Raw genomic sequence first — 20246 nt, forward strand, 5'->3', positions numbered from 1 at the left:
CACAGGGTGGAATACAACTAATACTCTTACACAATCAGGACTGTACTTAAGTAAATATTTGACTTCCTTGTACTTTAGTTGAGTACTTCTTTTCATACCATTTTATACTTATACTGCAGGGAAATATTGTTCTCTTTAACTCCACTGTTATTTGGCAGCGAAGAATACATTTACTTTGATACTTCAAGTACATTTTCCTGATTATACTTACATAATTTTACATAACTAACATTTTCAAAGCACGACATTTACTTGTAATGGCATTTTTTTTAAAACTGTGGTAATAGTCCTTTTACTTTAGTAAGGAAACTGAGTACTTAATCCACCACTCAAAGTGTATTCTCATCAGACCATCCCTGCATTTTAAACACAGGAACTTCCTGGACAGAAATGCTCCAATTACACAAAATTACACACAAAAAAAGCTAGCCGCTAACTCAGTATATCTGAAATCTTGCCTACAATTCTGCTAAATGGTGCCACCTGGTTTTGATGAGCCCTTCATCACAACTTGAACTCAGCTTTTCAGTCTCCAAGCCCAAATATACAAACACACTATCAACAGGGAGCTTTCAACTAGTCAATTTATTTTGTCTGGGAAACATGTTTTCTTTTGATATTGCTCATGATTCTCACTAAGTGCAAGAAAAACACCTTGGTTGGGAAAAGAATAATACAGCACACTGCAATAAGTTCATGAGAATCAGCAAACAGTCTAGCTAAAAGTAATCAGGACACAAATTGGGTTAAATCCATTACAAATTAAACATCAGTGTGGTGGCAAAGGCATGAAATAAAATGTAACATGGAGAGGAAACTTGCATGATGGCTTGTTTTATTTGAACTCAATACAAAAATTACATATTCACATCACATGTCTAATAAGGAAACATTGTACTGTAGAAAAACAGAAGTTTCACAAAGAAAACTGCCTTTTTGGAATGAAGCAAAATCTATTTCAAGTAGTAGTGGCATGTTCTTTTTCTTTTTTTCCCCATTTATACATATAGTACTATGTACATTTATAAAACACAGGCAATAACCAGTCTGGAGTAACAGTTTAAAATGTATTTACAGTTAGTCACAATCATTTAGACATTGTATACTCCATGTCCTGAATGAGGCATACAGTACTTTCAAAACCCCATCAAGTAATAATTTTCCTTTAGTGTCTGAACTTCCATTTCTCTCCAAGGAGGCAAAACAAATCCATTCAAAAATACTTAAGTATTGATTGTTCAAGCATAAAAATGTTTACATTTCATTGAATTGCGCTCCTACTGTGATGATAAAAGTGCTAGACCTAATTCAGATGGGAGGAAAAGTGGGTAAAGTACAACTTATCAGCATGTTAAGAGTTTCATGTTGCATTGGGTGCCTCATAGCATGAACTGAATAGTTAATGAGTGCAGCATCAAGCACGCGGATGGTGAGCTGAGGTTTGTACAATACTCATCCAGCTGGGGATTCTTGGATAGTCCCATCATCAGCACACCTTACACATACTGCATTAATATCTCAACACTTAACATCTGTGTGGTGTTCCTGATGGGTTTAGTGTGCTATCGGTCTTTTAAAGAATATTGATCCAAAATATTTTTCTGGTGAATATGAACAAGACTATAGAAGATGCAGACAACTAAAAGACTAATTTCACAGCTCTGTTTCTTTTTAAGTACATGCCCCTGAAAACACAAATGACAACACCACAGTACCTTTGGCAAACACATGTAGAACTTAGGATAACACTGAACATGAAGAATTCAGACAGTCGTATCATTTTAGGCTTCAGATACAGACATTTTCATCAAATATGACAGTGACAGTGCAGTCACCTATTTATGACATTCACCAAAACAACATTGAATCTTGTACAGACAGTGCATATCAGAGACTATGATAACCAAAACAGTCACAGTAACATGGCAGCTATGTTTTTCAAAATATGATCTTACCAATGAAAACTTTTGCACCAAAACGAGTCCTCGAGGTTCTTTTTGAACTATCCAACATGATCTGAGATAGGTTGCTGTAGAAGGCTATAAAACAACAAAAATGGCAACCATTGTACCAGGGTCCTGAGGAAAGTCAAGTTATGTTCCAGTGGTTTTAGAGCTGACTGTGAGTCGTTGTTCATGAGAGGTATTTTACTGCGCCATGCCTGTAAACTCGAAAATGAAATGAAATGTAATAGAAAGGCAAGTTTCTATTTATATATTTATTTTCCCTTAATTGTCTTGAACCTCAAAGTTTCTTGATCTTCTGGCAATTGACGGACCAGTGCAAACTGACAGGAGTGAGGAACAGCGTCGAGAACTAAAGGAAAGTGCTGGAGGATAATGACTGAGCAGGTGGTCTGTGAACAGCTTGGGGCCATTTAAATAACCACTCTCTTATAGGCTGAGAAACCCCACACTGGTAGAATACTTGTCCTCGTCCCCATCCTCTTCTTCTCTTTCCACCTCACCTCCACTATGAGCCGCTGAGTTCTTCCTCTTCACCTGTTTGCTTGAGGTGCCCCGGGGCCTCTGCATGGGCACCAACAGGCGGAAGCCTGGCTGTGCATTAGCAGAAGCTGCACCCAAAGAAGTGGTAAAGGACTTAAATGAGCAAGGCATGAGGGAGGAGGAGGAGCACGTGGATGAGGGGCTGACGCTTTGGACGGAGGAGTATCCTGAACTGTGAAGGTCTGCAGAGAAGGAGAGGGGTTCCTGATCTCTGCAATCCTTGTTCACTTCTCTTTCTGCTTCACAGAAGCTGTCTTCGTCGCTGGACATGGCTCTGCAGTGCTCTAGTTTTCCATCTCCATCAGTCAGTGCGTGGAGCTGGATGGACATCATCGAGGCTATTGAAAGATAAGAGGTGTCATTTTAAATAAGTGAGTCATTCTGATCAGTTTACACAAACTGCAACACTGTCTATACACCCAGTCATCCATCCACAATTGTCCATGACAATGCCTGATAAGTATTAAGGCCTAAATGTATGTGCTGGTTTACTACTATGCTGCACATTGCAACTGCTGAGTCATCTCTGGTAACATAATGTCCTACTGGAAAACTGACTCATGCATTATTCTCCTCTATGTATAGATTCATTTATATGCTTTACAAAAAAGCTTGGTTTGACTAGTTATTACATTGGAATAAATGGCCTCAAGACTCACAATCACCATCTTTCTCTCCCTCGCTCTCTTCTTCCTGGTCCCCCTCATAACCTGAGCAGGAAGTGTCCAAGCTCCAGTCCAGGATGTCGTCTAGAAGCATCTCCTCCTGATTGGACAGCTCTGCTGTGGGCGTGGCCACAAAACTGGCTCTGTGGGCCTGCATGCCGTCATCGCGTCTCCTTGGGAGAAAGTGGACAAGCAGTGGGTTTCAGTGAGTCACTGGAGCATCTCACAGATGGCACAAACAAACACCTTCTGGACAAGACAGTTCACAAGTCTGCTTGTCACGGAGCACAGGAGGCTCAGCAAGGATAAGAACTGCTAAATGAGCAAGAGGAGAGGAGGGAGCAGGGGTCACTTTGCTGTTAGTAAATGATGTGTTCCTCATAACTGAATTCTCTGCATGTCTTTGAAGTCTTGTCACACAGGTGCCATAAATACTAAGCTTCTATTGATTTGATTGTCATGTATAGAAGTTTTAACAGTGTCCTTTTCTGGTCTTACAAGCTGTAACAGTCCATTGATACAGTTGTCTCATATCATTTGACTGTTCGCGCTGGGTGTAATGAGCAGTGAAAGACTGTTACTATCTAATTTAAAATCTCAAGAATAATTCTAAACAAAATACATGTCATAATAAATGTTATATTATTAATCTTTATAAATATAATGTGGCTTTTCACATTATGACGAGAGTAACACAAAAATATAGCTTAATTTGACTTACATGGGATGGACGCAAAAAATATGATCATTTGTACAATCAAATTCAATCAAGTACATTAACCCCACAATAAATAAAGGCTGATATTGTGTCGACATAGTCCTGGCCCTTACTGCAAAACTGCATTCAAACGGATACAATTCAAATGGTTAAATGAAGTTAATGAACATACTGGTTGATGCTATACATCAGTGGCTTTAAAGTAGCAGCTATTCTGTGGCCCAGTGCCATTACAAAGCCATAAACGCCCAGTAAGCGTGGGAAAGCTCACAGCAGGAGGATAAAATAAAAAAATAAATATTTAATAGCACCAATTAAATTTTCTAGCAGCCAACAGGTTGTGTTGCATTATGCGCTACATGGTGCAAGTGTTCATAGCTGTCCACTAGTGCATAGTGTTTCTTTGTGTCAACACCCTGCTCTAATGTGTTGTAATGGGGAACCTGTGTATTGGTAACTTGCCTACCTCTTGTTGGTGCTGGATGGAGAAGCGAGGAAGGTATGGATGTCTGCTGGTTGACCAGTGGGGCTGGGAGGATCCATCTGAGGCTCCACCTCAGGAATCTCCAAGATCTGACACAATTCTTTAAAGTCCATCACCTTGTGGAGGTCATGAAATAAAATCAATGACAAGTTAGGTTCACATAATCAATCAGAGACTTTCTGCGATAAAATTTAGAATTTTAAATTAAAAAAAAAATAATAATAATAATAAGTACCTTTTCTTTGCTGATTTGCTGGTAGGCCTCATCTTCAAACCGTTGCTTAACTCCTGTCAGAGACACGTGCCTGTAATCTTTGGGAACATCTTCACTGAAACTGAAGAGAGAAAGAGAGAGAGAGGGGGAAAGAGGAAAAATGACTGAGTTTGATCCACCTTGCTTGCTGCACCTCTATAATTAACTCTTGGGGACAAATCTTATTACCTGTCCATTTGAGAATTACAGTTTGTCGATACGATGCTCACCTATCAAAGTGACTCACCCTGAGGCACGTTTCTGTGACTCAGTGGGTGATTCACTGATGGTTACACACAGACACACACACACACAGCCATGCACACACACACACAACCAACCCCCATCCCAAATGCCTCCTACTGTCTTTTATGACTCTGCAGCCCTCTGTGGTTTCCCATTTGCTTTAAAACCTTAATGGTCATCCATTTTCTTGGTCACCAGACATTATAAACAATCTTATATCTAATCAATATGGCTGAGCGTGCTGAAAACAGCCAGACACATCACCAATCAATTCTCTTTTTTTCGACATGGACGAAAGCACAGAGAAGTAGAGTGCAGTGTTTTCAGTGGCATCTTCTGTGGCTTAGAGTAAAATTACATTCGTATTTCCCCTTCCAGACCACACACAGAACACTTTTTCAACTGTTAGAAAAGTTAAATACGTGTAGTTCACCTTCATTCCTTTCTCTCACAGCAGGGAAAGGGAGATAACAGTGAACATATAGAAATCAATGCAAAATACTAAGAGGGCATAACAACTTTTCCTTGGCAACCATGGCAACCAGGTTCTGTATAGACTGTATGGATGATAATTAGAGCCAACTTTTGATCCACGTCAGTGCACAAGAAGTTACACGTCCTCAAAATGCAGCTAATGGACCTATAATTTATATTAAAAACAGTATAAATCTATAAGCCCTGTGCATGCAGATGCACAATCAGAACCTATTTTCCTTTCTAACCCTGGTTATTCAAATCCATAACTACAGGGAACATGGCAAACAAACTTCACCTGTTCAAAGGATGACATTCAGTAACTTATCTTTTGGAGCAAGGTCACAATAGATGTGGTACATTTTGGCATAAAGTTGAAATGTGCCCTTCAAGAAGAGGTACAATTTCAGCGCCGGCTCTCCCTCTTCCAAGGTCATGATAACATCAACGTAATTCCCATAATAACTGATGTCATCATGGCTGATCACTTCGCTTGGAGTGAATTAATGAAAAAGAAAAGGTATAAGTGCTTGGTCTGTTTATTTCCAAAGAGATGTCTCTATGTGTGAATGCGACTGAAATGAGCGGCTGACAGAGCAGGAAGAGGAGGATCAGAGAAATAAATTGCTTGACTACCAAACCAGTCAAAACACACACTGTGAGAAACTTACCACTTGACATAGAGCAGCACAGAAAGAGAGACAAGGTCTTGCTTGGAGAAGCCTGTGTAGTCAGCTAACTGGCTGGGCCAGAGGGGAGCTGCAGAGAGGGAGACCACAGACATGAGACAAAGTGGAAATAAACTTTACATTCAACCAAGGCTGTAAATTCTAATTGTTTGAAAAGACTATTTGCATTACTTGTCAGTGTTAAAAGGGCGACACAATGCATCTTTGAGTGTGTCAATGAGTGTTATTACCATAATGATGTAGTGCTCGTGTAAGCAGTAGTGCAGCACAGGCCAGTTTGGCAGGTGGTGGTGTGGCGAGAGCAGAGTAGAGCAGTGACAGCTCACAGATATAGCTGAATAGGTGAGTGGTCCGCCTCTCCAGAGGGAGCAGAGACAGAAGCACCTCTCCATAGTCCAGCAGTGTGGGGCTCTGAAGGGAAGCGCATAAAATCACCATTTCTATTGTCAAATTATTATCTGCAATGTTCAGATTCAGTGCCATAAAAATCCTGTGGCAGGGAAATATATACCTTTAAACACAAATACCGCATAAAAGGGGAATTCAGTGTACTTACCCTGATCTTTCCCTCCAGCACAGAGACGACCTCTCCCATCATTCGAACCAGGTCCTCATATTTGTAGGTGTTGTCAGTGAGCCAAACAGCTTCACGTATGGTCAGGATTTCTTTACTGATATAGCTGAAAAGAAAATAACCAAACATTTTGTTATAAAAGTACAAAAAGAAAGCATTTTAATCAACAATTAAAATGCTTTGTGATTATTCAAACAATTGATTTGTGATTATTCAAAACAATTTACAAATCTGGATCATCACCGCATAATCCCGTAATCTGTATACAACCATATTAAAACATGGACATTTCAGGGGATGCACATTCTCACCGTGTACAAACTACCATGCAGGCGATGCCCAATAACTGAAGGCGAGCCTTTGGGACAGAGCGAAGAGCCAGGTAACGGTCCACACAACCCACTGTCACATGCAGCGTCAGGCTGGAGAAGTCTTTCATAGTGGTCACCTCCACCAGCCAGTCTACCAGGATGTACCTAAAAGAGGCAAAAAGAAAAAAAGAGTGAGGGACAAAAAGAAATTACAGATCATGTGCATTGGTCAATATTCTAGTCTTAAAACAAACAAAATATTTTTGAAGTAATCCAAATGTGGTTAATTACACTGAAATGAGAGCCAACAGTCCTTAACACTCATGTTTAAGATTATCTAGGGTAAAAGTTAACTGCAACCAGACTAAACAAGCAGACAGTATCTGATCATAAAATTTGTCATGATGGCCAAATCTTCCTGAAGGCTATGTGGTATGTTCCCTGCCTTACATGGAAAAGATTTCATTTTATTTTCGAGGAAACCTGTGTCTGGCACACTAGTGCTGGTGTTTTGTTTCCTCTACTGTTTAGTAATGTCATTAAAGAAAGCTAAGATTATCAAAACAGTGAGTCATCACAAGGACTCTAATGGGAACATTCAATTTTCTACAAAAGATATTCATCCGGCAGATTGTAATCATAGTAGGTTCTGTTCCTGTCTACCTCATGGTGTCCTTGATGCCTCGTCTGAGGATGCCCTGAGAACCGTGCCGTGATGCCAGATTAGAGGAAGTGAATAGTTGGGCCACTAAGTCAGAGCAGGCCTTTGGCTCCAAACCCAACGGATTCCCACTGCTGCACACTTTGGCCAGGGACAGCTGGGGAAAGAAGAACACAAGGTGTTAAATAAATGTTTCAGAAAGGCTTAAAATGGGTCGACGGCTTATTGAATTGATCTATGCTAAAAAGACAACAATAAGGTTGAGCAACGCAACAGTATGCCACTGTAATTACAGAGCTTGTGACTCAGAAGAGTTTTTGTGGTGCAGCTTGGGCTTTATAAAGGCCATGAAGAAAAGAAAAGGACGTCAACAACTGTCAAGACCTCTTGACACTGCCTCGTGGTGTTTCAGTCAGAACAACTTCTGACTCTGGACAAATGGAGGAGTGGGAAATGAAAAAAGAGAAATGAAACAAAAACATGACAGACGAAAAGCTGTGAAAAGACAAACGATTCACAGTCTTTTGTGTCAGTACAGTGAATAACCAGTTGAGAATAATGCTGCCGACTGAAACAGAAAGCCATCACAAGACTGAATATGCACAAGAATACATTAAATGAACTTCTACATTAACGTACTGGCTGTAGACAATCTGTCTTTAATCACACACCTGTGCCTCCCAGCATCCTTTGCCAGCATAGTCTCTGAGGGTTCGGACACACTGGAGGTACCTGCCTGGATCTGCCATCTGTGCAGTGCAAAAAAACCCCAAACCTTTCCTTTTAATTGACCTCAATTGACAAATTCAAATACTACGTGCAAATTTTAGTGCAAATTCAAATACTACGGACAAATGTGTCTGTTTGAATTTCAAATGTAGAAAAAGGTACAGTGATCTTAATCAATAAGGTAAGTGTATCTCTCCAAAGAATATTAAATGAGACATTCAGACTCACAGCTGTTTTACGGTTGTGTTCCCACAACAGGTAGGAGCTCTGTAGACAGCCAGCCTGCGAAGACTCCTCCAACATAGATATGGAATCTGAGCGTCTTTCATCCTCCTGGAAAAAGGTAACAGGATTCCAGATGTGAATGGCAGATCTTACATAAAAAACTGACAAAATGTTTCACTCCTGCATAATAACAAAGCTATCATTGTCACATTTTCTCATCTACACATAAGTGCTTGTGTGTCAAGATCCTGTAAAACAAATCATTGTTCCATTTAAGCTGTTAAGTAACAAAGCACACCAGAGCTGTGAGTAAGGAGAATCAACAGGGAACATAAGGCAACAGCTGTGTCCTATGAAGACAGGAAAAAACAATTATCCCATCTGTGCTGCTAATGACTAGTCGGACAAACAGCAGCACAAAGCTCTACACTTTGATAAGAGGCTAATAGAAACTGGGCTAACCACACCCAGACAGTCAGATTCAGTCTCCCTTTCATACTCACTTCAAACAGCTGCAAAACTCTGGCCAAACAGTGCAACAAGGGCCCCCTCTTCTCCTATAGAGATCAGAGAAAAATACATTAATGAACACTTGAGATTTTTCCAAAACCGTTTATAGCAATGAGATTTTCATTGCCATGAACCTCAACCATTTACAACATTAGAAAAGGAAAGAGTTAGGACCATTATAAGTGGTTATCTACCATTGACACAAACTAAAAATGAATGCTGTTTAAATTTTCCTGAAAATAGCAAAACCTACTCCATTGTTGTCACACTCAGCCTTGAGACGGTCAAACACCACGGCCTTGCAGCAGCTGCCAGTGGGCGACCACGGCGGACGGATGAACACCCAGATGAAGGGATCTGCTGTGGGAGAGCGCAGGCTCTCTGCCAGGCTAAAGAAGTGGGAGGCCTTACGACCACATACATCCGCTCGCCCCTCGTCACTCAGCAGCGCTGATGGATAGAAAAAAGGCACAAGTGAAGAGCTGTAATCAGAGCATTCACCAAGAGGGTTTAATGTCTCCTAATTTTATTAGACCTTTATTTAACCAGGATAACCATGCAAGATAGATGATATATAAACATAAGTAAAGGAGGAAAATGGTTGAATTAGGAGGTAGTGGAGTGTTCGACTTACGTCCTTCATTATACAAATAAGCAATGCCTAGCTTCACAGCAGCTTCGAAATTCCCTTTTTCAGCAGCTCTGAAGGAAGAGAGAGATTTCAATTGAAGAACCCATACAGAAGAATAACGATACATTAGTGAGTTTTTGTTTTTATTTGACAGAGTTGGCTGTACCTTTCAAAAAGCCATAAGGTACTGGGGGATGGCCACGTGTCCCTGAAACTGACCCTGGCCCATACACTGGAGTGGTTGTCAACAATGTCCCGGAGCTGGGAGTGAACCTGTGACAGAAGGTAAGACCATTAATCCTTAAACAAAGGAGATATTTGATACATTATATGACGTGATCACAAGATGCTGAGCCAGAACAAATCTGGAATGGCATGGCACATACATGCTAGAGGTTGTGTAAGAGTGTTAGAGCATGTTTACTCACTGCTCTGACAGACAGCAGGTCCTCAGCAGAGAGGCACTGGAGCACACAGAGGAGAACCTCCTCAGGTAGAGACAGCAAAGTTAGGGCTGGAGTTCGCTTACGGACCCGCTTCCGTGCCGGAACCGAGTAGCATTTTGAACAACGGCAGTGGACTACTGAAAGAAGAGCGAATTAAAAGTTAGAAAATTCATATATCTTTAACAAGCAGTTCTCCATTCTTCTTAGCATGATTCTATTTTTTCAGTGCAAGAAACAGCAGCTGGGGAAACGCAGTTGAAGTGTACACATACACACATACACAAAATCACCCAAAAGAATTTCACATCTAAGTGCAGGGCTGACAAACTAATTCTCACATTAATGTCAAACAAATATTTGCAGTTCATTTAAGGCAGATCAGCGGCCAGTTAGTATGTTAGCTGGTAGTAAAGCACACCAAGGTGAAGGTTATGGCTCCACATTCAAAACGACTAACGTAAGTTACCTCCGGGTGGTCTAGACAAACTCTCTGTTTGAATCTGAAAATGTTTAAATTCGTGGAGACATGATTGCCTCAGATGTATTAAAATAAACATATAACGTTGTGTGATAAACTGCTGTAAACATTAACAGCTCTCTAGTGACGGTGCACTGAGCATCTGACTGGGAAAAGTCAAACCAAGTGAGCGCCCAAATTTCCCTCCTGTGATTCAAATACAACTAACGTTAAGTTACGACAAGGTTTCAAGAAGTTTAACATACTGTAATGACCACAAACGTTTAAAATGCCAGGATGAGGCACGATTTAATATAAATACTGCCAACATTACCTCATCTGATTTACAGTAACTTTCAGGAGGAATCCCTGGCTATCCCAGCTAACGTTTGTGCTGGCTAGTAGCTAGTTACCAGTGCTAACCTTGTCAAACTGCAAGAACTTAATACAGGTTCACAAACACACGCTTTACATCAAGTCATTCCCATATTGCTGGTAGAAAAAGTAAGTTTAAGTTGACTTAAGTTACTTACCGCCCGCTTTCATTGCAGGTGAAGTGATCTCTTCTTAAGCAGCGATGCCTTTAACCTTAGATACAACACTGAGCAGCGATTTAAACGTCGCGACGATAGCAGCTATACTCTTACACGCATACAAGATTACACGCTATTTTACCAGATATTAAGGTTAACGGTGTTGCAATATAGCTCACTGCCCGTGTTGTGCTGCAGTTGTTCACTAATAACTTAACTAGTTGTTAGTTCTTGGTTGAATTCAAATTCAAGCACGCGTCCCACTTGTTCGACCCGCCCACAGCTACTCTAGGACCGCCCGCGCTCAGCGTTTAAACTCCATATTCAATCTGATTGGTTGAGGATGTTGACGCCCAGCTACCACATAATGTTTCTTTGATTGGTTAGCGTGAGAAGCGGTCCCACCGATTGGTTGAAATTTATAAACTGGAAAATGTCAGAAGACCATTGGACAACGTAACGCCATTTCGAAGTACGCGCTCGCCAGTGAATGTATATGATTGGTTGACCTGATTATGAAGCTCGTCCACAGAAACAAGAATTTACTGTGGATTGTGGGACATGTAGTTGCAGAGAAAATGCAGTTTAAAGGTACTCTGTTTAAAGGGACAGGCGCACAGTCAGACACCACCCATAGACGGTACAATTCCCAAAAACAAGCAGAGAAATTAAAAACAGGACCTTGGCCATCATTTCAATACTTTATCACTTTGCTCAGGTCATCAGTGTAAATAACCTCAGCAGCACCCCACCCATCTGAGAAGCCACCAAACTGTCACACTTTCTGTGTATTAAGAAAAGAACACTGTAGTTTTGGTGGAGAATAGGCCTACTAAATGCCTTGTGATTAATTTAGTGTTTAGTGAAAATTTTAAGATATTTGGTTTTTAAAAATATCTGAATGAGCCTTTAAAAAGCAGTCGATAGTAGTAACTAACTCTTTTTTTCATATGATTAAACCACCCTAAATTTCCAATAATATTATAGAGCACTTGACCTCTGTTTACTCAGTTGTAGCAATTGCCATAGAGGAGAATGAAATTAATCTTGTTTATTCATTTGTTTGTTTTTAAATTGTTATATAACTATTTTTATCATATTGTTTTTAAGTGATTAATGAAAATGAAGTAAATGATGTTTCATCCCTTGTAGCCCAATTGTAAATAAACTGTAAATAAATTAGTTTCAAGCTTAATTAATCAGATCAATGTCTGATTGAAACTGTACTAAATCAATTCTATAAAATCTTGTCAATGAAACCCCCACCCCAGCCCACGTCATTGTGTTGTGTCTCCAACATCTTAACCTAACAAATGTAGGCTAAATTTTACATTTTTTCACTCTCATTTGTAACACATCAGCCTTTCAGGCAGAGAAATTGTACCAGTGTCAATCAATCTTGGTTTAGCATGTTTGAAAAGTAAAGAGCAAGAAAGAAAACTGTAATATTCTGCTAAATGCACATTAACATTTGGAGACCGTGTCAAAAGATTTAGATGCAAGGAAGCGCAGATTCAATTGCTATGATCCTGGAGGGGTTATAGGTTAATAAAAAGAAACCCAAAGTAAACCCAAGTATGTGTGAGCAAAGGTTAAGCACAAAGAATGAAAACCCTGGTTGAGCAAACAAAATTATTGATGTGTTCTGTGTACAGGAGCACAATAAGAAATCATTATGTCCATTGCCTTGTCCTTTTGCGCGTCACACACACACACCACACCACACAATCCCCACACACTTAAAACTCATTAATACATCAATATTTGTGTGACCAAGCTGAGTTGTAAACGAATAAAGGAACAGACTGGTTCGGCCTCTGACGCAGCTGCCTTTGAGGAAATTACATGATGATTAAGACCTTTGTGTTGGAACCCCATTGTGACTAAACTGCTCTTGGCTGAATAGTGTCCTCTTAATTGTGGTCTTTAGAAGAGGCTCATAAAGGAGGAGAGTAAATTTTCACAAGCAATCATTTGTCCGTTTCAGACTTTCTATTGATCACCCGCTCATCCAGTCTCATCATCACCTACCAGAGCTAATGTTTCAGAGCATTCCCTCTACCACTCAATAGCTGTTTCTAATAATATTTTATTATATATATATATATATATTCAAAAAGCTTCTATAAATGTGAACCTAGATGTGTGATGGTGAATAAAGAAAATAAATTTCTGCTCTTTTTCTCTGTGGCAGTTGAGGCATGGGCAGTTGCTTTATGTCTTACTGGAAATGTTGTATGATAAAATTATCTTGGAGCTGAGTGACCTCAGATGGGGCAGGGGCTGTGACATCCTCAATTGGATGTAGCCACTGTTTCCATAGAAACTCCAACCCATCTCAGCCATTTTCTCAGTAAAACACAAAGTGACCAGTAATGGCTATAGGGAAAAGAAACCTATTGGTGCGTTTAAACTTAATTGAAAATAATTAGAGCAATGAAAGCACACTCAGTGTGCTCAGTAAGTGTCCAAGTCTATAATTTCTGTTCCCCAAGCATTCATTAATTCTCAGCATAATTTCACTGAAAAGATGTGTTGTTGTAAAAATGCTGCCTCCCACAGGAAGTCATTGAGTCTGATCTGAGAAGCACAGTGGAAGAGTGGTGTCTCGACACCTGAGCAGTTTACTTTATAAGAGCTTCCCCTGATGTTTCTTCTGTTCTTGTTCCAGTATTCTCAGGTCTCTGAGTGATTAAATCTAAAAGCTTCTCATCACATCTGTTTTTATTACAATACCTACATTGAGACTGTTTTAATTTCATTCGGCTTGTGATTTGATTTCACTGTCTAGCCAGGCAAGTGTGATTTCCATGTACACCTGTCTCCAAAACAACTGCTTTAATAGATGAAGCAGAAGTGAAATGTAACTCTATCCCACCACAAAGGTATCATTTGGAGCCATCAGCAGGCAGTGACTAATCAAATACACAGACAGAACTGCCTTATGCAAAGATGCTGTTGATCAAGACTTTTAATGGAACATAAAAAGAGTCATCGGACCCCAGTATCCAGACTTTGTAATGTCATATTTTTCCACCCGCTGCATTTTAAACTGATGTCAATTTTATATAATTCAAATTATGATAAAAGCCAAACAGGGCTGAACACTTGGGTCTGAAACCAAGTCCTGGAGATTGAGAGGCGGATGAGTTGCTCCCATCTGGTTTCCTGTAATCTCTGCTGACCCTAGCAATCCAACTGACCACTTCCACCCCATCTGCACTTTGCCCCTGCTGGCCTCCCCACCCTTTATCCAGACCTAAACACTGTTCCCTCCACACCCACAGCCATTTCCTAGCATAGCAGCGAATGATAAAATGTATTCTTGCTCAACAAACATAAAATAAACTCCTGATGAACTGAGTGGCTTTACTGGCCTTACTCGCACAGACCTGTATGTTAAAAACATGCAGAATATCTTCATCACTGTGAGGGTAGTATGCCTGTTTTATCGTTTTGCCAGTAGGGGGTTTCATTCATTCTGCTTGATACTGGTCAGTCTGTTTTCATAACAACCAAAGCAACCCACGTGTCTCTGCATATCTGACCAAGTCATCCAAGCTGGCAGGGCAGCACATGGCAATGTGTCTATATACAGCAACGAAATTTCAAGCACAGGGGAAGCTCAGGTGGTCTCATCAACCAAGTGTGTTTTATATGTTCAATGTTAATGGCATTGCAGTGAGAATTCTAATCTAATGTGCATGACATTCAAAAATAGAGTCAAAACAGTGTTGGTCTATCATCTTCTCAAAATCCATTCCCTGTCTGTCTTCTGTATTTTCAGACCTGTCCAGATCTATTGGGATAAAGCATGTTGCTGCTACCCTTTGGATGGTTCTGAATACTCTCCCAAATGAAAGTAGTTATATTTAATTAATGACTACAAACCAGAATGTTCACAAAACATTTATTTGATACAACAGTTAAAATTTACACATAAGTAGAAATATACAGTACAAATATAAAATTGTTGTATATACAGCACCAAATATTAGAGGGCACACAAACAAACATATTTTATGTCACTCACTGGAGTGACGAACAGCATAGGCAGACAGCATGGCTGTCTACTGGTTGTGAGGGACATATTTCCCCTGCAGCAGAGAGGTAGATTTTCCCTTTTATTTTTCAGAAGGCAGAAGGGAAATCACTTCACATCTCTAACAAACAAATTCTGGTCACCTGCCACCAATTTTTGGTGACAACACACTGACACAATACAGTTTGAAAATTAGCAAGTACAACTATGCAACCACAATGTACTACATAGTAAATGTGTACTATACATGTGAAAATTGCATTGATACACAAGCCAAAATTCAGGGCAGAGTAAAAGGGTATGCACCCTGTTCTGTTTCTCAATCTCTGCGTTTCTCTTGGCCTTTGAATCACTGGGGCACAAAACAATGCATGTGTGGCTAGGCAGCTCTACAGTGCTCTGATTACAACAAACACTAACCCCCGAACATAGCAGACCTGGAGATAGCAGAGACAGATAGAGAAGTGAGACAGCCTCCTACACTGTCATTATAATAAACTAATGTGATGTAATTCCAGGGCTTCTCTCTTGCCTCACCATTCAGAGGATACCACTGGTAGTGCACTGAGCTAAAAAAAAACAAAAGAACAAAAAAAAAAAAAAATAAACATACTCATAAATACTGAGCATTTCCTTCAACGTCTACCTTGAAAGAAACTGATGTGGCCATACAGAATGCACGTTTTTGCAAATACAGACAGATCTGTTATGTTGTGTTTTTTTTTTTGTTTGTTTTTTTGACAGTAGAAAAAGGATCACAAAAGCTTCAATCCACATTCAGTTAACTCGGCATTCTCACTGCTGCGTACAGTCATGCATCATATCTCCTAAGAATAATACTGTTCTGTTCAAATTAAACCCCAATCTATCCAGAGGGATGCCTCCCTACTTCCACATAAAAGTGAAAGGAATGACTTCTCAGCCTTTGCTTTTGTCTTCCACCATTGCCTTCTTATTTCTTCCTTTCTTTCCCTTTGTGTAAACTAACAGAGATTAGCTGACAGTCATGATGCAACAGAACATCTAAATGCACACTGAGCAGCTAAAAAGCTGTGAGAATGGACTGATCCATTGCATGTCTATTGAAGCAGGCAGGCAATTGCAGCCTTGTAATTGGCAAGCTGGCCTTCAGGGCAGTCTTTGGCATTGTGTGTTAACTGCTACCTCTGAATGCATAGACACATTTTACTCGGCAACAAGCGTCACTAGTCTGGTGGCCAGAATCAATACAACAGTGATCAATGATAGTTCTCAAGGGTAAAGGAGTGCGAGTACACAGTCCTTCACATGAAGACTGACTCCTTTCAGCTTCTATACATTCTGTACATTGCACTTTCTTCTTCCATGATTTGTGTTTTCCATCCCATGTTTCACTGGGTGACAGAAAAGAGAATGTTTAAGACAAGAATAAAATGCCATTGTGTGTCTCATCCTGTGAGACCACACACCAACAGAAAGCACCTATTCACAGATGTGGAGCTGAGCGCAGCTACATTCACCAGCTCTCTCTGAAAGAAAAGGCGTAGGAAAGGGAAACCCCAGAGTCACTCAGGGCACGAACAGCAATCAGTATTCAAAAGAGAACAGCCTTGTACCATATTTTCAAACTGAGAAGGGATCAGCCACTCGCTCTTAGTCAGTGCTCTTTACACTATGAGAGAGAGAAATATCTACTTTCTTTGGCACAGAGAAAAAAAAAAGAAATGTATGTGGACTGTGGGGCGTACATTTAAGTGAATGTGTGTATCTTCATTTGTGTGCCAAAAGGCTGAAGACACTTCCTCCTGGGCTGTAGCGAAAGAAGGTAGATTAAATCAGAAACTGGGGATGTAGGATGGAGGAAGGCATACGGGATAGATGAGGAGAGTGCTGTTGGGGTTGAGAGAGAGAGTGCAAGGATAGAAATTCTCAGGAGTTCAGATGGAAACAGGGGAATGGGGACAGAGCCTTTTTCCATGAGTGCTTGCTCAAGGCACCAAGCGGGAGGGGCTGTAGGGGAGCAGGATCAGTCAAAGTGTCCCTGCAGTGGCATGTCCCCTCGGGCTGTGTCCTTCAATAATCCTGCCCTGCCCTGTATGGAGTTGGGGCGCCCCACGTAGACACAAGGCTGGGCGTAAATACTCACACATTGACAGGAGGGAAATCAGTCAGTCAGAGAGTCAGAGCCACACTCCTTAGTAAAGTGGAGCTGAAGCTACAAAAGGCATTGAAGAGTATGTTACTTTCATAAAAGTTTCTCTTGCTTGGCACGGACATGGCCACATGAGCAAGGTCCAACAGTTTTTCAGTCCACCACAATCTTTATTTGAGTGCAGACAAAAACCGGCCACTTCCCCAGCAGGTCCTCTGCCCTCTCCAGCTCATCGTCCACACAGATGCCATTAAGATCCTGCTGGATTCAAGTTCCACTCTCCTATTGCGTAAAAAAAGCTCCCAACACATTGCTGCGGTGTCACAGGACGAGTGAATGACGCTGGCCGCTGACGCTGGTTCACTGCTCTTTCGGATGGGTATCAGGTTGCCATCTTTGGCCCACTTCTGGCCTCTTGGAGAGTCACCTGTCCTGGCAGGAGGAATGCTGTGACTGACGTTCCTAGTGACGACAGCATTGACTCCAGCAGCAGCTCTGCATGGCGTGTTAGGTGTCTGCGCGAGCTTCCCCTGTGACTACTAGTGCATATGTGAGTGCGGACTGCAAGGGCTATGTATCCTTGCGTGTAAGTATGCATGCAGTGTGCAATGCATATTTGTGTGTGTCTCCTCTGAGGTTGTTTTGACACTGGACACCTGCTGTCTGATGATAAAAGAGTGTGAGGCATTGGTGATCCCTCCTTGCCAATCCAAAATGGTCCAAACCTTACAGACTAAACAGATCCTCAGTGTCCTGTCTATCTGTCCTTCCACTCTCTATGATTTCTCAGTTCCTATAACTGTTTTCCCCATGTGCTTCACAGGGGACACTGCTCAGAGGTGAATGAGCCTCCCTCTTTCTTTTTCCTTCTCTTCTTCTTATGGACAGTCCAACAGGCAGTGGCCATAAGCAACAGCAAAAGACCCATGACAAGTAGCACCACTGACACAACTTTAGTCTGAGGCAGGTCATTATAGGTGTAGGTCACGCCCGTTCCTGCTACACCGATCACCAAAGAGATGATTCCAAAGGGAAAGATGCAGCGGTACCAGGACTTCTCCATGCCTCCAGTGGCCTGGGACAGACGCTCCAGAGAGGAGAGCACCTCGGGGACTTTGGCACCACCAGCCTCCAGGGCCTGACCCTCCTGCCCTGAGCTGGTCTGGGGCTGAGGCTGGCATGCCAGGTGGCCCGTTGTACAGCCCATCCTGATGGTGTGGGCTGATGGATCCTCAAACCAGGCTGCACGGTTGGCCTCTTGGATCGCGTTTGTAGTCAGCTGCTGCCTAGAGAAACTGAAAGAGATCAAGAGAAAGGCAGGGAAGAGAGAAAGGAGAAGGAGGTCTATATGAGACCACAGGAATGACTGCAGCAGGAATGGCTGGAGCGTGTCAGATGAAGGCTTCTAAGTCAGCGCTGAAATCCACTCACACTTTCCCCTTCTCTCCCTCCCTCCCTCTCTGGCTGTTTCTCTGTACACTGCCTGCTGGCTCTCTGGCAGCACATTGTACACTCTGCTGAACGTAGTGATGGGGGATATATAAGGGACCAGAGGGGGAGGAGCTAGGGAAGAAAAATGGGGAAGTCCAAGTGTTTTGATTGGTCTTCTTTTGTGTGACGTCAAACGCTGAAGCAGGGAGAATAGGGGTTGAAGAAGCACAGGAAGGGGGAGGGGAGAAGAGTTAACTGTTCCCTCTTGTCTTCATCTCCCCATCACTGCCTCTCAATTGCAGTCTTTTTTTTTTCTGCAGTATAAAAGCTTCCCCTGTGGAATACAGAGGTAGTGCAGAGGGAGTACAGAGGGGAATCCTTTAATATTTCAGATCAGAAAGCTACTTTTTCCGTATGGGCAAGGGGCATCTCAACCCGCACTGCAATAGCACAGATGTGTCACCTCCATATGGTAATTATACAACAACGGCCCTCCCGCTGAACCCCACCAGGTCTTGCGTGGATATCAACATAGAACAGAAATCCTATGACCACCCACACAGTCATCCTTTTATTTGAATGCAGGCACCTGAAGACACACGATTTAAAGAAGACCACTGAATATACAGTGCTTCTATAATGAAAGTCTAAATACACTAATGAGCATGCCCACACGTGACAGAAAGACACTCATGGAAAGCACAAACTGCCCCCACTCATTTCCCACCCACACACACCGCTGGTGCCAGTCCTTTCTGAATGGAAGGCTACCCAGTAGTAGATAATCCCCCAGTATGATTGAAGAAAATCAATCAAGAAAGCTCTCTTCTCCTAAGCTTGCTAATCTTATACATGTGAAAAGCCAAGTTAGGGAGCGATAAATGTGTGTACACAGCTGAATGTCTGTGTTTTAATCTTCAGGCATTACTGGATTTACTATAGCAATGTTTCGTCTTTTTCCTTTGCAAGTCTTGAAAAGTGAAAGCTGTGAACTTAATATTGATGATGATAGTTTCATGCTGAACAGTTTTGGGGTTTAAATGTACCACTAACAAACTGTGGTTTCAAGTGTATTTAAGGTTGTTTCTGTGGGATGAGACAACAGACCTCTTTGATGTGGATGAAAGTCGTGTCCCAAAAAATTATTTAACTTCAGTGTAGATGTCTCTGAAACTTTGCAGGCATTAAAATTATAGTCCATGACATTTTGGGTATCAAAAGAGGAGAGATGTGGATGAGCAGCCAATAAGCTTTAATTATGGGTTTCAAAAACATCTCTGTGTATTTTTAAAGCACTGGCATGACTTCAGCTTAGCAACAGGTTTCTCCCGCATAATTAGGTAAAAAGGGTTGTTGTTCCTTTAATATCCACAAGGCACACATTATCAGATTAAGAGATACCTAATGTTCTCATATAAATGCCTAACATGCCTCTGTTGGCACAAGACAACTGCTCCTTAGTTAAGACACTGTATTGACAGAGGAAGCTGGCTTAGACCAGCTGAATAGTGGGGGAAACCTTACTGCAG

At 41.4% G+C, this 20246-nt stretch overlaps 2 protein-coding genes across 3 annotated transcripts; both read right to left on the bottom strand.

Moving 5' to 3' along the window:
* Window positions 1-665: 665 nt before the first annotated feature.
* Window positions 666-11335, bottom strand: ccnf (cyclin F). Its single transcript, XM_041061724.1, has 17 exons — window positions 11114-11335; window positions 10106-10260; window positions 9844-9950; window positions 9681-9748; window positions 9300-9496; window positions 9040-9093; window positions 8540-8644; window positions 8254-8331; window positions 7585-7739; window positions 6922-7086; window positions 6593-6716; window positions 6267-6447; window positions 6019-6106; window positions 4610-4709; window positions 4357-4490; window positions 3167-3345; window positions 666-2845 (listed from the first exon to the last, which is right to left on the bottom strand). Exons 1-17 carry the CDS (start codon window positions 11124-11126, stop codon window positions 2394-2396), a joined length of 2355 nt encoding a protein of 784 aa, XP_040917658.1. The 5' UTR covers window positions 11127-11335; the 3' UTR covers window positions 666-2393.
* Window positions 11336-15837: 4502 nt separating this feature from the next.
* On the bottom strand, window positions 15838-18777 carry LOC121197899 (transmembrane protein 100). Of its 2 annotated transcripts, none has more exons than XR_005896299.1 (2): window positions 16883-18773; window positions 15838-16528 (listed from the first exon to the last, which is right to left on the bottom strand). XR_005896299.1 is itself a non-coding variant. In XM_041061657.1 (2 exons), exon 2 carries the CDS (start codon window positions 18491-18493, stop codon window positions 18104-18106), a length of 390 nt encoding a protein of 129 aa, XP_040917591.1. In that variant the 5' UTR covers window positions 18494-18581; window positions 18718-18777; the 3' UTR covers window positions 15838-18103. The 2 variants fall into 2 exon arrangements, 1 of the variants encoding a protein (XP_040917591.1); XM_041061657.1 differs by having other exon boundaries at window positions 15838-18581; window positions 18718-18777.
* Window positions 18778-20246: the final 1469 nt, after the last annotated feature.

Source organism: Toxotes jaculatrix, chromosome 18 (genome assembly GCF_017976425.1).
Source record: "Toxotes jaculatrix isolate fToxJac2 chromosome 18, fToxJac2.pri, whole genome shotgun sequence".
NCBI classification, from domain to species: Eukaryota; Metazoa; Chordata; class Actinopteri; family Toxotidae; genus Toxotes; species Toxotes jaculatrix.

What these genes read in the sequence shown, in the direction of transcription:
- ccnf (XM_041061724.1), bottom strand. An exon ending in GAGTTTTGCAGCTGTTTGAA is followed by an intron (nt 8,645 to 9,039) that starts GTGAGTATGAAA and finishes ACCTTTTTCCAG; the next exon opens with GAGGATGAAAGACGCTCAGA. An exon ending in GGCATCAAGGACACCATGAG is followed by an intron (nt 7,087 to 7,584) that starts GTAGACAGGAAC and finishes TGCCTCTTTTAG; the next exon opens with GTACATCCTGGTAGACTGGC.
- LOC121197899 (XM_041061657.1), bottom strand. Translation starts at nt 18,493, where the DNA reads ATGGGCTGTACAACGGGCCACCTGGCATGCCAGCCTCAGCCCCAGACC.